General features: G+C 41.4%; 1 protein-coding gene across 4 annotated transcripts in view; it reads right to left on the bottom strand.

Moving 5' to 3' along the window:
• Positions 1-1,652: 1,652 nt before the first annotated feature.
• ALG8 (ALG8 alpha-1,3-glucosyltransferase) overlaps positions 1,653-17,375 on the bottom strand; it is a 55,217-nt gene continuing 39,494 nt past the window's right edge. For all 4 annotated transcript variants that reach the window (XM_085884388.1, XM_085884387.1, XM_085884386.1 and 1 more), the window contains 8 exons: positions 16,131-16,245; positions 15,914-16,017; positions 15,326-15,446; positions 7,681-7,820; positions 7,389-7,528; positions 4,201-4,298; positions 3,280-3,352; positions 1,653-3,110 (listed from right to left, as the gene is read on the bottom strand). In XM_085884388.1, coding sequence (XP_085740514.1) covers positions 2,816-3,110; positions 3,280-3,352; positions 4,201-4,298; positions 7,389-7,528; positions 7,681-7,820; positions 15,326-15,446; positions 15,914-16,017; positions 16,131-16,245 — 1,086 coding nt within the window. In that variant the 3' untranslated portion in view covers positions 1,653-2,815. The remainder of the gene's footprint in view (positions 3,111-3,279; positions 3,353-4,200; positions 4,299-7,388; positions 7,529-7,680; positions 7,821-15,325; positions 15,447-15,913; positions 16,018-16,130; positions 16,246-17,375) is intronic.

Here is a 17,375-nt window from a genome sequence, read left to right as displayed (position 1 = left end):
TTTCTGTTTTATAGGTGTTTAAAACATTCACGACAGCAGACAGGACAGACAGACAGAACATCCATAAATGAAAAAAAAATTAATAAAAAAATGCATTAATACATACAGATATATATTTCCATATATATTCATTTATACATATACGAGTATATGTATTCGTTTTTGGCCCTATCTCACAAAAGTGAAGTATCACTTTAAAAATTCTCGAAATCTTCACCAAAATCGAGTCAATTCTTCAGTCACACACCCAACCTCTTGACCAAATTTTGTTTGAATCTGTCCATAATGTTTTGAGACATCCTCCTCACAGACAAAGAAACAGACAGATGGGGATGAAAACAACCTCTTATCCCCCTTCGGAGGCAGAGATAAAAACGCAAAATAAAAATGCCATCAACAATAGAGTGAAGTTAAAGGCGTGCCATCACAAATCCCCACACTTCCAACCCAAAGTAATGGTAAAAAGTTCCACTAGGAACCCAATATCAAGTTCTGAGGAAAAAAATCTTACGATTCCTGTGACCTGAAGTCCTCACCCCTGGGGCATAAACAGGGGGTCAAATCCCCAAAAATCGTTACATATTTCATGCATTTCCCAATGTTGATTGCATATACAAAATTTTATTGAAAACGTCCCCGAATTGGCATTTGACATTTTGACCCTACACCAGGGCTGGGTCGAAAAAATGATACTGCTAGTGATCATAACTACGCAGTTTGGTGAATTCTGCACAACCGTTGAGGAGATAGCGTGATGGACGGATGGACAGAGAGTCGATTCAATATCCCCCCACCCCGTTTCTATTCTTACTATAATTTACAGACCGGTGTGCATTTCTGTGCGGTTGTCGCACTCCTCCCACAGCCCTGGGCTGATTACATCCAAACTTGCTACATAGGATCAACATGACCCAAATTAGTGTGTTGGGGTGTTTTATCTTTGCGGTGGTCCTAGGGGGGGAGGGAGGATTTTCTCGATGTAAATGTTTACCAGGTGTATGTCCAGGTGGAAGAGGGTATTAAAAAAACCCCACCCTTTACAGTACAGTATTCCTGTTCCCACGGTTTCCATGCAGTACAGTACAGTATTCCTGTTCCCATGGTTTCAATGACCACACATTGAGACATTGGTGAAAATGTGGGGAAGCTCACAGTTGTAGACTTCGAACGGCACTCGGTGGAGAGTATACCTGCACCAGGCTAAACAGTTTACATTTTGTATCCCACGTGTTGTAATTTTACATTTTGTATCCCACGTGAAGTGTTGTAATTACGCAGTGAGAGGTATTATGAAGAGGTATTTTGAATTAGATGTTTGAATAAGGAAAACATAACCTCCCTGGTGAGCAGGTGCTTCCTGTTTTTTTTTTTTAAGTGTGGGAATAATTACTTTTTTGTACTCACAGTAAAACCTATCGAATGCAGTCAATTGTTAATACACACATCTCCACAGGATAACAAAACCTTTATCAAGTGGCCACCTGCCCAATGCATGTGGTGTGGCAGCTCTTTGTAAGTTGCCAACATTTGTGTTGTCGAAGTCCCCGATCATTGGCCAAGAGTCACCACAAACTATTACTTATTTTTAACATCCCAAATTATTCAAAGAAAAGTTATTGACCCAAGACTATCACAAACTGTGTTAACAGGGCTGATGTTACCAGAGCCAACATGAAACAGGCAATATATTGTAGACAAATGTTTTGACGTCATGTATAAACTGCAATACATGCACACCAGGTGAACATGCGTCACAAGCCCGATCCACCCCATACAACTTATTGAGGCCTATATACACAATGCATCCTCTCTTCACAAAAATGCTAAACTTCTTGAAGATGTTTAGTTGCACATTTTCATCCATACATTTAGCAACTTTTTAATTGCATGACATTTTGTCAGCAACTTTGGAAGAGTTGTGGAAAATAGACCAATACTATGTCTGGTGTTGGCTTTATGGTTAGGGTGGTAGGCTTGGGATCCTAGGATCCTGAGTTCAAATCCCACTTAGCTGTGGAATTAATACGAGGTGGGGTTGACTCTGCTTGTTCATACTTCCGAGGTCGGCAAAATGAGTGCCAGCTTGCTGGTATCCTATGTCGGAGTAGCGACCCGTCGAGGATTGTGTCCAATCGCCAAGGAGACTGCTTTGGCAGCACCAACGCTCTGCACAATGGATGGAATGACCAATACTCAAATATACAATTTGTACCTTTTTGATGCTTAACATGAATGCCATGCTGTAGAAAAGTTTCATTGTGTTTGCAGGCCTTGATAAAGGAATATTATGAGAAAGAGAAACTGTTTTTTTTATCATTCAATCAGGTTTTAACAAAATGCAGTTTCACACAAGTGAATTAATTAAGCAGTGAAAACTTCAAATCAATCTATATTCAAAGTTTCTGAATTCATATTGTACAGAAGTGGAACTGAAGACCTTTTGACTATGACTCAGCTTGCTGGGATTCTATGCATTACTGCTCTATATCTTGTGAGTAAGAAATGCAAATATGTAACAGTTTTAAATGGACTAAAGAAAGCTATTCATCGTCTGTGCCATACCTCCTCCTTCCCCCCAAAAAACACCAACAAATGGACCTTTGATAATACAGATAGTTGCAATATGCAATCATTGCTTGGCAGTAGGGGTGACCACAGAATACAGGATTTACTGAAATAACATTCTTGATATAAAACCAGAAGTAGTTTGGCCTTTCCAGAAGGAATATCAAGTTGCCCCATCCTTGTCGCAGCCAACATTTCAGTTCTCAAATGCCAATTACTGTGCAGGAATTCACTGACTCACAGAGATGGATTAAAAATATTTTTTGTGCTTGTGATCTCGATCTTTCACATGTCCAGGAGCTGGCCTGCTCTTGGTTTGTTGTCTTCTTGAAGTGAAGTTCTCACCATCATTGATTGATGGTATGAGCAGGAAGAAGGAACCGTAAATAATTCCCAAGGCACAGTATGCAGATGTGATAAGGAGAGGCAGGAAGGGTAGGGCACGGCTCCAGGTAAAGAAGTGTGCCACGTGTGGAAGGAAGGAGAGCGGGGCAAGCCCAGCTATATAAAAACACTCTGGCCAGCTCAACAAAGGGCCACCAGACCTGCATGCATGGTGGGATCATGATAAGTTCCTTCACTGTTATCATAACACTTCCCCCACCATATCAGAATGCAGCAGCAGCATCACTTTTTCAACATGATGACAATTAATTAATAATACACTGAAAAAACTGTAATAAAATGGCAAAATAGATGGTGAATAATTCTTGCCTGTGCAGGTGTGTAAGGGACCAGTAGCTATATAAAGAGAACATAAGGACCAGGATCATCTTTAATGGTAATTCTGGGGAAGCAGATGGAAGGGAAACAGGAAGTGAACAACAATTTTTGCAAAGCAAGTCCAAGTTTATTTTGAACATTGGTGAATTGGCAGCAACTTGTCAATTGCCCATGACGAGGAAGCAATTCATCTATCATGCATTCTTAACTATGAAAGCGTTCAGGACTTGTCGTTGGCTTTTTCGACATGTTATGGCAAGAAATCCAAGTCTAAATATACTCTAAATATACTCTAAATATAGTCTAAATCTACTCTAAAACAGGAAGTGTTTTGTATTTGCTAACTCTTCCTTCTAGTTTTTGGGAGATCTTGACCAAACTTGGTATGTGTACACAGGAGACTATATGCATGGGGATGCACAAAGGGGCTCAGTGTCACAATCCTCCAGGGTATTCAAGACAAATATTAAAATCTCAATGAAAGCCATGTGGGTGTAATACACAACTGTATAAGTGGTTTCTGAGCAACAAAGATATCAGACAACATCAAATGGAAGAAAAGTGTCGGAGTGTTGCAAGATGAAAGCTTCATAATTGCAGTAAAGGCATAAAGCCGTTTAAAAAAAAACCCCAAAAAACAACGTTTTGACGGCGATGATAAATAGACGTGGCAACCAAATGTGTATTTTTTAAAATAGAACAAATACAGGACATCATGAAGTATTCTGTCATACATTCTGCCAACTTGTTGCTATCTTGATTTTACCAAGAATGCTTTTAACATCGATATCACTTCCAATATAACATTCTCAGTGTGGACCCCAACTCCTTCAACATCATGCATATCTCCTGTATGATGTCTAGGTACATTTGCTTGTAACAACAATGACAATGACAATGTGACTGGCTTACCAGGCAGGGTGTGGATGAGTGGAAGCAAGGCAACATGACCAGGTAGTGAGATAAGCAGGAAGATATGCGCATCTGTCCGGCTTTGTATGGCCAGAATGCTGCACAAATGGAAACATTCAGCACTTTGTGTTTACGATCACCTGGTGCGTCATGGCTCGGATCGTTCTTAGAGTCTCAAATATCATGCGGTTGTCTGGTAACTGTATTCAGGAAACTTTACAACTAAATAAAACTTCAATAAGGCATTGGTGTGTGAGAGAATAAAAAGTTCATTTTGGAAGTTTATTAATCTTCACCTACCCGGTAGGCACACTTATCATTGAGCTGTCAAGCTTCACTTTTATTCTCGGCCTGACCATAAACTGCCAGATCAGTGCTTCAGTACCAAGCTTGCACTTATTAAATTTCAATTGAGAACGAATGATTGTTTCCACACGTCAAACACTGACATCCGATTCTTATGCAATTTAATGTATGGTAATAGTTGATGCTGTCAATATTCGCTAATAACACGTTCAATGTTTAATGCTCAAGATCACCAAGTCACGGCCATTTTTGAACTTGCTGTGCCACATTAGTACACAACTACAAGAACCAGAGTTGGTGTCAAAGCCACCCAATGCTCGCCTGTTTATACATTTTTCGTTTTTAAAAGACGAGTCTAATAATTAATATTTTTTATAAAGCATTGCAGTGAAGTATAATTATAAAGCAATGTATGTATTTGTATATTGTAATGAGTAACAAGAGCACAAGTGAGCACAATATACGCCCTAACAAGAAGGTATATACAGAATTGTGCTACTACATGGAAAACAGCATCCTGGTTGCCATGGCAACCACTTTAGATGACGAACGTATGTCGCTACACACCGTCTCCACAGTCTGTACCTATGTACCAAATATGAAACGTGAAAGTTGAAAACTTTGGGAGTTTGAGTGCAGACAGGAATGGACAGACAGACAGACAGACAGACGGACGAACGACCGGTATCACATAATACGCCCCGATATATATGTATATATATATATATATATATATATATATATATATATATATATATATATATATATATATATATATATATATATATATATATATATATATATATATATATATATATATATATATATATATATATATATATATATATATATATATCGGGCGTATAAAAAATAGTGTGGTAGACAAAAACATTAGAAAGGAAACTAGAGGGGGAGCACTCGGGAGAGTGTAAAACCTCCGCCGCCAATACTGCTGGGTCACTCAAGTGAACCTTATATCTTATTCATTAAATATGATGTCAACAGTGCTGACAGAGTTATAGTTCTTTTCTCCAACATTTTTTTTTTGGGGGGGGGGGGTGGTTGGAAATCACTTAAAACATGTAGAAATGCAAAAAAAAGAAATCGAAATTTTGTTGAAAAAAAAGTTGCAAATTTTTTTTTTCTCTAACAATTTTGTTTGGGGGTGGGGTTGGAAATCACTTAAAACATGTAGAAATGCAAAAAAATATTTTTTTTTCTCCAACAATTTGTTTGGGGGGGTGGGGGTTGGAAATCACTTAAAACATGTAGAAATGCAAAAGAAATATTTTTTTTTCTCTCAATTTTTTTTGGGGGGTTGGAAATCACTTAAAACGTAGAAATGCAAAAAAAAATTCTCGAAGAATTTTTTTTGGGGGGTGGGGGTTGGAAATCACTTAAAACATGTAGAAATGCAAAAAAAAAAAAAAAATTTCTCTAAATTTTTTTTGGGAGGGTGGGGTCGGAAATCACAAAACATGCAGAATTGCAAAAAAAAAATTCTTTTTTCTCTAAATTTTTTTTGAGGGGGGAGTTGGATATCACTTAAAACATGTAGAAATGCAAAAAAAAAAAAAAAATTCTCGAACAATTTTTTTTGGGTTGGGGGGGACCAAGTCCAAAATCTAATGGCATGATCCTTGGACCATACCTAACCCCCTCACCAAGTTTCGTCGAAATCCGTCGAGGAGTTTTTCCGTAATACAAAAAATTTAACATTTTCACGCTCACGCTGACGCTCACGCCGGGGGTATCGCTATAGCTCTCTGTTCTTCGAACAGGCGAGCTAAAAATGAATCACCACATCTATATATTAATACTGAAGGACCAATTTTGTGCTCCTCCACGCGGTCGCGTCACGTTTTTCTCGGTACTGTGACCTGGACTGAAAGAAACTTCATACCTGTAAGAGTGCATCGCACATAGTGGCAATGGTCAACCTTCGGAATCCGACTGTGACGGGGTTTCGGCTAGTTGTGAAGAATGTTTGCCATGAACTTCAGCTGGTTTGATATTCTCCTTCTCAAGGAACTTTATAATGCACCTCAGTTCCACAGCACACATGACTGTTAGCTGCCATCTTGATTTTACCAAGAATGCTTTTAACTTTGATGTCACTTCCTGTATAACTTGATCAGTGTGGACTCTAAGGGGTCCAAAGAGGTCGAAGGAGTGTCAAGGTCTGAAGGGTCTAAACTGTAGACGATATAGTTACACAAAATTTGAGGATGGAACTTTTATTGTCACATGCTTGAGAATAAAGTCTACATCACCTTTGAATGGTTTTGCTGGTCATCCCTTCTGGAGAGAAAAAAGAAGAATGCACAGATTTAACGACTTGTTCCATGTGTTGATCGAACATCCAATCTGTTGAAGTGGAAGAAACTACTGTTCGTCTGTAGATGGAATGGGATATCTTTTGACAAAAAATGGATTTTCGAGGGCAATACCTAGATAAGTGATGTATATGAAGCACAGAACAGGGTCCGCTACGTTGCCTTGAGGAACTCCAGTCTCAAATGGAAGAGGAGATGAAAAGAACATCATTCAGCAATGCTTTGATTGCATGTGTGGAGGAATTTGACAAGATATGATTGAAGGAGGCCTTGGATGCCATTGGCAGTACGCACAGAAGTGTGCCAGACAGTATCAGATGTCCGTGATATTAGAGACACAACCCTCACCCGAGGTAAATGAATGAATCCAGATTATGTGGCCCTCTTTAAACCAAGGTGACCATACATGACTGAAGTACTTTTTGGAACATCTATAAACAAGTAATTTTTAAACAATCCACCCACCAATTGTCATGGAGGAGATAATTCACCAGCATTACAACAGTCATCCGTTTACGAAACATCTGCACAAAGCTTTTGACACACCTGAGAGGGAGAATTGGCAAAAGTATGGCTTTCTCATGCACATGCCAGCCAAACAAGAAGACAGAGAGAGCACAGGCCGCCGTGGCTCTGACACAAACCAGACCTTCCCGACCAACCCACCACATCCTGTACAGGGATGGCTGATGAAAATGGAAAATAAATAAATACGTTATAAAATAAGCCATCAACAAATCTTTAATTACTCATTCTGAGACCAATGGGAAAAAACTGCTGTCAAAAAGAAGAAGGGCAAATATGAAAACGAAAACAATGCTCATCAATCCCAGCTTACCAGCATTGTGAGAATGGAGAAAAATAAGGAGACGGATGGAGCAATGGATGGCAGCACAAGATGTGACGCCTCACCAACCAAGCCACCTGTCATGGCAGCATGAGGATGTGAAGAGGAGTCTAGTAGTCCAAGTCGGGAGCCTCAGGAATTAAGGAAAGGGACAGATTTACATGGATTATTTGCCTGCTGTCCAACTTTTTATGTCTGTCCAACTGGATGTGTATAGACAAGGAGAAGGATGGTCAACTTGGTACACAGGGACCTTCGGCAGTAGCATGCCAGGAATGTCTGAGTTGCTTTGAGTTCTTTGATAGAATATTGCCTGAACTAGCCTTAAATACACTTTTAAAACTTTTGACGTCATGGGAGCTTTTCAAAAGAAAAGATAGGACGTCATCCATTCCTGAAAATAAACCAAGAGCTTGGGCAGTGACAATCACCACCTCGTGGCTAGGATTGTTTTATTTTTTTATCATCGATAGATTAACAGCCCCATTAACTTTATTGTGATAATTTGTTTTATGGTAATGGTCATAAAAAACAACAAATTTGACTGACTTTGTCACCTCAGGATCCGTTTTGATTTCCAACTTTTGCAATCAGTGCTCAACACCATGGTATTGGAATTGGTGTTGGGGAAACCAATTCAGGGAATGCTGGTTAATTGCAAAGTCCTGACAGAGCAGTGCCACGATTATCAAGGGATGGTCGAAGGAAAGACCTATCAAACCCAGTAAACACCCAATCTTGCACTGTTTAAAAACCCTCTACCATTGGCTGGTTGAATCACAAGCTTCTCCTGGTCAAAAAAACCCCACAATTTATTGCTCATGTATATCATCGCAGCAGTGTCAGCAACGACAGCCAGATGCAACAGTATTGAGTTGGGATTATTATGCTGATAAGACTCTTTTATGAGACACAATAATGGCATCAAGTTGGCCATCCTCCTTACAGGTTCTACACCTATCCAAAGAAAGACTCGGAGAGAAATTGGTACAAATGAGCATGTGGTACAAGCAAATTCTGCACAACAAATAGCAATAATAGAGACCATTTGTGTCACAAAAGCAGCATTTTAATACAACAAGGAACAAAAAATAAAAGAAATAAAATAATACAAATCAGGATGAATAACATGAGAGTGAAGTCGATGGCATGCCATCGCAAATCCCACGCTTCCCACCTAAAGCAAAGTTGAAAGATTGCAAAAAGTTCTACTCGGAATGACTCTAAATCAAAATTTGAGTTTAAAAAAAAAATCTCGTTTTGACCCCTGTGATCCAAAGTCTCCAACCCCTGGGGTATGAACCCAGGGGTCAAATCCCAAACAGTCGTTATTACTTATATATTTCATGTGTCCCCCATTGTTGATTGCATATACAAAGCTTCATTAAAAAAAAATAATAAAAAATTTAAAATGTGCCCGTAATTGCATTTTTCGGTATTTGACCTTTTGACCCTGCTGCAGTGGGTGGAGCCAAAATGATACTGCTCTTGCACCTTCTTACCATGTGATGATCATAACTACCAAGTTTGGTGAATTTGTGCCCAGCCTCCCCTCTCAGTTTAGGAGGAGATAGCATGACAGACAGACAGACACGATTACAATACTCCGGTTCTTGTTTTTTTCAGGAGTGGCGACAATGATTCTGCTCTGTCAAAGGCTGAAGGAATCCACCTCTTCTGAACAGGCAGCTAAAGCCATGAACAAATTTTATTTATTGGTTGCACCTTAATGTCTCAAAACTTTCACAGACTGAGAAAAAGGTTGGCAGATGCAATTCAACATTAGGAAATGTAGGGTGCTGGGGATGGGTAAGAACAATGAAAAGAGAGATTACATAATGCAAGGGGCAGTCTTGGAGCATGTCACATAAGAGAATGATCTGGGGGTGGTAAAAGATACAGGGAAAGGGGGGGGCGTTGGTAAGGGGGGCCGAACCAGACAACACAGTGCCAGGCAGCTATCGGTGAAGGTAACAGGGTTTTAGGTTGTATTCATAGAAGGGTAAATTGTAAATCAAAAGAGGAAGCGTCATCAAGAATATTGTGCATCGAAGGGTGTAGATGCCATAGAGAAGATTCAGCATAGGGATGCTCGATTGATTCTCGGCTGAGCTAGATTAAGCTACAAGGAGTGGCTGAAAGAGACAGGACTTTTTATATTAGAAAGGAGGTGGTTCTGGGTGTGCGCTGCCGCTCGCAACGTCGCCACAGGGCGAATCCCCCTTACCTGTGGCTAATATTTTAAACCACCCATTAGCCACTGTGGCTAATCCATGTTTTAGTGTTTTGGTTTTTTTTTTACCAGTTTTAGATGAATTTTGGGTGATTTTAGCACAGAATTCAATCTTCGTTGAGACGGCCGCCATTTTGTACGTTTTGATTACGGGAATCACGCGTAATTTCGTACTAGCTTATATATACCAACTTTAGTAGTTTTAAAGTAGTTTCTAGTAAAAAAAAAAAAAAAAAAAAATCGACCGAAATTACGCATGATTCCCATGATTCTCGTCTCAAAATTATATTAAATTTTTTTTTTTTCCGGAATGATTCGGCATGATTCGGCGCTACATGCTTCATTGGGTCAGTGGTTGCCAGGTGAGTCTTGACACAATCAGTAGTAGTACCTGGAGTAGGACGAGTTTGTTTGGATGAGAGAGTTTGTTTGGATGAGTGAGTTTGATGGGTGACTTTGGTTGGTTGGATGAGTGAAGTTGATGGGTGAGATTGGTTGTATGAGTGAGTTTGATGTGTGACATTGGTTGTATGAGTGAGTTTGATGTGTGACATTGGTTGGAAGTGTGAGTTTGATGGGTGAGATTGGTTGTATGAGTGAGTTTGATGGGTGAGATTGGTTGTTTGAGTGAGTTTGATGTGTGACATTGGTTGGAAGTATGAGTTTGATGTGTGAGATTGGTTGGATGAGTGAGTTTGATGTGCGAGATTGGTTGGATGAGTGAGTTTGACTGGCATGAGGTTGGTCCAATCCTGGTCCACAACCACCCCCATCCCTCACTACCACCTATGAAAGGCACAACGACCACACACACACACACACACACACACACACACACACACACACACACACACACACACACACACACACACACCATCCCTCACAATCACCACCTCCCCTGATGGTCAGTCACCCAACCAATCTGAACAATCCAACTCACTCATCCAACCAACCTCACCCATCAAACTCACACATCCGCCTTAAAATTAACCTATTATTTCATATTGCTAAAAAAAAAACTTTTGAATAAAATATGTGGCTATTTCCTTTCTCCTGTGGCTAATCATTCTAAACCTGGATGAGCCACAGTGGCTAATTCCTTTTGAAAGCCAGAGCACACCCAGGTGGTTGCATCAGGATCTGATGGAGATGTTCAAGATAACGAAGAGTACAGAATGAACAAGAAGGGCACTCGGAAGAGTGCATACCTCCGCCATGCAATGTCTAATCCAGCAGAACTTATAGGGCCCAATAATTCTATTTAAATATTCTGCTATTTATTGTTTTGGGCTCCATCTCTCAATGTGGTGGTCACTTTATGCATTAAAAGAATATAAAAAAATTCTCGTATCTCGATCTGGATTCAAATCTTCACCAAAATCGAAAGAATTTGTCCTTGTCATACATCCAAACTGCCAATCGAGTTGCAAAAGAATCCGTACATAACTTTTTGAGATATCCCGCACACAAACAAACAGCCAGGGGTAAAAACACAACCTCCTTCCACCTTCGGTGGCAGAGGTAACAGTACAAGTGAGAAGAGTTTTTCAGCAGAATAGACAGTGATAGGACCAGGGGCCACAGTTTCAGAGTAAAGAAAGGAGAGTTAGGACGGTATAAAGGTAGCAGAAACGGTAGATAAGTTTGAAAATGAGTATGCAAGACTATAAAGGTACAAAAATGCACAATCCTGTTTATATTAAGGCCACGTTGCGTCGTCCGACTGGTTTACAGATCACAGTGATCTTGTGCTCCTATCACAACCATTCTCTAGTACCATATTAAATTTTATCGTGCAATTTCATCCTATTCCATGCTTACCTCAGTGTGCAGTTAGATATGCCGTGTGGTGTGACGATGTTTTACATTTCACATTTGTCACTCACGACATAATCATGGCATGTACACTTTGTCCTTTGCAGCGAGCATATGGAGTAGTGTTTGCAAGTTCTGTGTGGTGAACACGTCGACTTGTGTATTTACACGGCCTTGTGGCATGCAATGCTAAAGTTGTGCCTTTTATCCCTTTCTGGAACTTGATAGGTGCTTGTATGTCCCATGTGTTAAATGTGTGGAGCAGTGTACTCAAGCTGCAGCCCGAGTTTGGTAACGCTAAAATGTATGTTTATCTCTTTTCACAACTTGGCAAAGTGCAGTGAGCAGTATGACTTGGAGGATGGTCTCTTCCTTGTTGCCAACATGCTCGGTATTGATATAACTAGTACGTGCCCGCACGTGCGTGGCCGTACGTGCGTGGCCGTATGTGCAAAAAAAAAACAAAAAAAAAAAAACTTTCAAACCGCGTGCCAGAAACAACCACACAGCCGTTCCTTCGCTCTCGCGTGCCCGTACGTGTGTGGCCGTACGTGCAAACCCCCCCCCCCCCAAAAAAAAAAAAACACCAAAAACCACACAGGCCATTCCTTCGCTCTCATAAACGACGACAGGATTGGGGCATTGTGTTTATCTATAAGAAATCGAGAAATTATTAGAATACAGTAAGTCATCACTATCCGGAAGTGGTGCGTGCCCGTAGGGAATGTTCACATGCATTCCACTAATTATCGCTTACATTGAAGTAACAACTGCTGTGATACTTATACACACAGAATTACTTAAAATCCAAATTAAAATCAAGTTTACCTCCCTGTCTTTGCTTGCCATGACATTCACTGCCATTGACCATTGCCACTCCTATGCCACGGTAACTAAATGGTGCCCTTTCCCCATCGGCCACGCCTACGCAGCAACATGTCTTGTCATTGGTTTGGTAAATAAATGGCCGCAGCAACGTGTCTTGTCATTGGTTTGGTAAATAAATGGCCACAGCAACGTGTCTTGTCATTGGTTTGGTAAATAAATGGCCAAAACTTGGGAAGCACTTGTCCGATTAATATCAAACCTTGAAAAGGCACATACTCAGGTTCCCAGCAATATACCTGGCAAGTTTCAATTATATCGGACCAGTGGTTGGCGAGAAACAGCGGTCACTCACACACACACACACACACACACACACACACACACACACACACACACACACACACACACACACACACACACACACACACACACACACACACACACACACACACACACACACACACACACACACACACACACACACACACACACACACACCTGGAATTATAGATAGATGTACTGCACTCCATCAAGTTATTGGGAAAGGCTCACAGTAACTTGTGTTATACACTTGATTTCACTGTTTATTTTCCCCCGTTGGACTTGGTCCAAAACGGGGGCTTAGGAAGTAGGTCTCGATTGTTGTGTCCGTGCATGCGTCCGTAACCATATCTGACATGTATGGAATGATTTTATTCGTACTTGGCAAAAAGACAACACATGATGGTATACATATGCCCGTCATTTTTTTTGGAGTTCAGATCCAAGATGGTCAATTCGCGGCCATTTTAGTGACCAAAAAAACCTGATGTTGAACACGTCCTCAACCATTTCTCGGACATGGATTTACCGATGTAGTTGAAACGGCGCACAGATAAAGAATGATGGCTTACGTATGCATGTCATTTTTTTACAGATCAGATCCAAGATGGCTGACTCGCAGCCCTTTTCTTACTTAAATGTATCTCCAACCATTTTTCAGACATGCGTGGACCGATTTTATTCAAACTTGACACAAGCACAGTACATGATGGCATACATGTGCAAGTCAGATATGGCAGTATGCGCTGGAGCAGTGCGTCGCAACGTCTACTTTCCGCCGGTACTCCAGGGGCCTCCGTCTGGCCGTCCTCCAGGCAGATGCCTGGCTCATCCCCATCTCCTTGAGATGCTGATCAACCTGTTGCAACCACGAGGCACGTGATCAGCCCACTGGCCTCCTCCACTCACAAGGCTCCCTCACTGAGAGAATCTGGTAAGCAGGATTAGCGTCAGGAAAATGAGCCACATGTCCATACTGCCACAGCTGACGCTCACGGATAATTATGCAGGTAACAAATCTCATTTGATTCTCTCTTAGCAACCGCTCGTTGGACAGAATGTCTGACCAGCGATATCAAAGGATTCTCCAAAAAGACCTGGTACCGAAGGAGTTAAGTGTCCATCTCGGATCCCTGGTCAGAGTCCAAATCTCACGTCCATAGAGCAAGACTGGAAGCACCAAGGACCCGAGGACTCAGACTTTCGTCCTCTTGCACAGGTACCGACAACACCACACCCCATGATCCAGTGAATCCATGGCTCCTCAGGCCCGACCCAGATGTCGATTGACCTCTGGCTCTCAGCCAGCAGAGACATGAATATCACTGCCAAGTTATGTGAATCTCTCCATGACCTCAACATCCTCGCCATAAATAGGTACAGACAGGACAGCAGCATCCAAGATATCATTGAAAGCTTGGATCGTACTTTTGACTCAGGAAACCCGTAATCACAGCGGCTCCGACTCCTCATTCAGCACCTCGATGGCCCCCAAAAGGATATCCAGAGTCTCTGCAAAGATGACTGCATCATCTGTGAAATCAAGGTCACAGATCTTGACATTCCTAAACGATGCACCGCAGCTTAATCTCTCCAACATACACAAACACCTCACTTTATTTTGCGATCTGATTAAAGATGGCCGACGAGTGGCCATTTTACTTGTACATAAATATGGGCTCGCACTTTAACTCTGTACAGCAAAATTACAAAAACAACGGGGGTATGACATGTCATGTCATTTTTACTTGTTTATCGTGGCATGTTAACGTATGTGGTATTGTCAATCTGCATACTTTTTGTGGCGTTCATGTGCTAGGAAAAGGGAGGAACTCCACAGGGAAAAGGGAGGGAAAAGGGAGGGAAAAGGGAGGGAAAAGGGAGGGAAAAGGGAGGGAAAAGGGAGGGATATTTGATGTCCAGTCCACAAAATGTACATTTTCATTGCAACAAAACTCTGTATTACAAGATCTATTCTTGCTTATGGCATCTTGGCTGCCAGGTAGCTATCATTTCTTGGAACACGGCTGAGCTGCTGATGCTGTGCCTGATGCTGTGCCCCTCTACCACTACAATGGTACTCATTTCGCCAAGCTGTTCTGAGTCAACCCCCTGGTGCATTAATTCAGCGGCCAACCGGGGCTCAAACTCAGGACCCTAGGATACCAAGCCAGGCACCCTAACCACTAAGCCAACACCAGGCTTTATTACAAGATAAGGAGATGTTAGTGTGCTTTTGCAAAAATTACAGGGGGAAATCAAAGACAATGGAAACAATCAACACAGTTGATGTGATATTAAGCTGGAATCACAACCATATGCTCAGATAGTAAAACCAAACAAGCCAACTCCTCTCCATTCTGAATGATGAATATAACAATGAACATTAACACGACGGACAGGCAGCAACTACAACATTAAAAATTAATCGGAACATACCAAGCAGGGCAACAACCTTGTCGACAGTGTTGTAAAGGGCCCAGGCATTGGCAGCCCAATAAGCATGGCACAAACCTCGGCCAAATGGGAACAACCGGCCAAGCACCAATGGCAGCTGTCCCTGGAAATAAGAAAGGAAAGAATATATTAGGGTAGTGGAATAAATGCGAAGAAAAATTAATGTACCGTAATTTAGGGTAAATCATTTATTGATATTTAAGTTTCAAGCTTGCTTTTATGGAAAATTTGGTGAAAGAGGAATCTCATTTCAAGCTCATGTTAACCTCATGACGTGCATTCCATGATCTTTCTACTCATGATATTGTTGCGTATGCCCATCACATTTATCAATGTGTTAAATTTGCAGCCATACGTACATCATTTTGCTCAGAGTAGAAGAGCTCATTTCTGTATGTGCTAGCAGCATGGCAAGATTGCACTACACACTGACAAATCCCTGGTGACATTTTTCACTGGACGACTTGCATTGAGAATGAATTGAAGTAGTCTGAAGTTTAGCTTGCTTTCACACACAACCCAAACTTCTGTCCAACGCATGAGATAGATACAACATTATTTATGGGTTACCAAGGCTATGAAGGGGCCAAAGGAAACAGCAAAGATGGCAATAACGATGCTGGCAAGGGTTAAAAAACGAAGTGGCAGGAAGGATCGCCATTTAAACTGCAAATCTGGGGGAAGAAAGATAGAGAAAATGGTTAGCATTTAGGTGAAAGGATAAAGAGCCGACAAGAGCAAAGAAAGTAACATCGACAGAAGATAGGTTGTAGATGGAAGGACAGACCTGAGAAACAGTACGAGCAAAGAAGGTGCAGAGTGATAGCAGGTGCCACGTACAAGAATATATGCTTCAGGTTTAGTAGAACAGAAAAGATCAGTGCTCCAGAAAGTGCACGGCCCTGTTGAGACATACAACTCAATAATCAAGCATGGAAATATAAATGATCAATCATATATGATTTACAAGTTAACAAGGCAGATGCTTTGAATAAACAACATATGGTTCTAGAATTAAAAGCTATGGATGCTTGCCACGACTGGTTGATGCACTAATATCTATCTATACATTTATTACTAAAACTCTCATCTTGTAGGTATGTATGTATGTATTATGTATGTTCCCGAAATACAGCCAAAATGGTACATGATAGCGCAAAAATGTTAGGGCCACCTGACTCACCATTCGCCTGCAATTTGCAGTATCAAGTTTCCTTAAAATCGGGCAACGAAAAAAATTATTAAAAAATCAATTCCCGATTCAGTCAAGTACTCTTCGGGATTATTTGATCAATGCAAACGACCTCAGCGGTATAGTTCGCTGGAGCTATCCTTTTTTTTTCTTGAAATGATTTTTTTCATCAACCGCTGTCACAACGGGAACCCAACGGGTTCACGGGTCGTCTAGTATACCATAAAAACCAGTCATTCGTGGATTCGCAAAACACAGCTATTCATGGTATTGTGACGTCCACGGGACTTGAACAGTCCCGCCAACGTAGAATGAGCCGAAACGATGGAGGCGATTTATTTATTTATAACCCAAACATGGCGGTTCTAATCGCTCTGCTGCAAACGGGACGAGGAAGGTGGCACGAGTCACTTTTCACTGAGTTGATGATGTTTATTCTTTTTTTACCACTGACCAGAAATAACAAGACTCGGCAAGAAGAGGGATCCGGGGCGATTCGACGGGATGGTGTGGGATCGGGCGTGGGGAAAAACACAGACAATTCCAATGAATATACAGTTCTCAATCCCTCTAAGGCGCCAAGCAGACACACACACACACACACACACACACACACACACACACACACACACACACACACACACACACACACACACACACACACACACACACACACACACACACACACACACACACACACACACACACACACACACACAACGTAGCTATCTCTGGTGGTCAGGCTGGACCGTGGTGTGGACGCAACTGTCCCTGGATCGGCGCCGGACGAGCCGGCCTTGCTCTCGCCAGGGGGGGGCAGGAGAAACCGCGGTGCTGTCG

Source organism: Eptatretus burgeri, chromosome 6 (assembly GCF_056783735.1).
Source record: "Eptatretus burgeri isolate ZD-2024b chromosome 6, Ebu_testis_v1, whole genome shotgun sequence".
NCBI lineage: Eukaryota > Metazoa > Chordata > Myxini > Myxiniformes > Myxinidae > Eptatretus > Eptatretus burgeri.
Note: the sequence above shows the minus strand (reverse complement) of the source record. Positions and strands in the feature narration are given on the sequence as shown.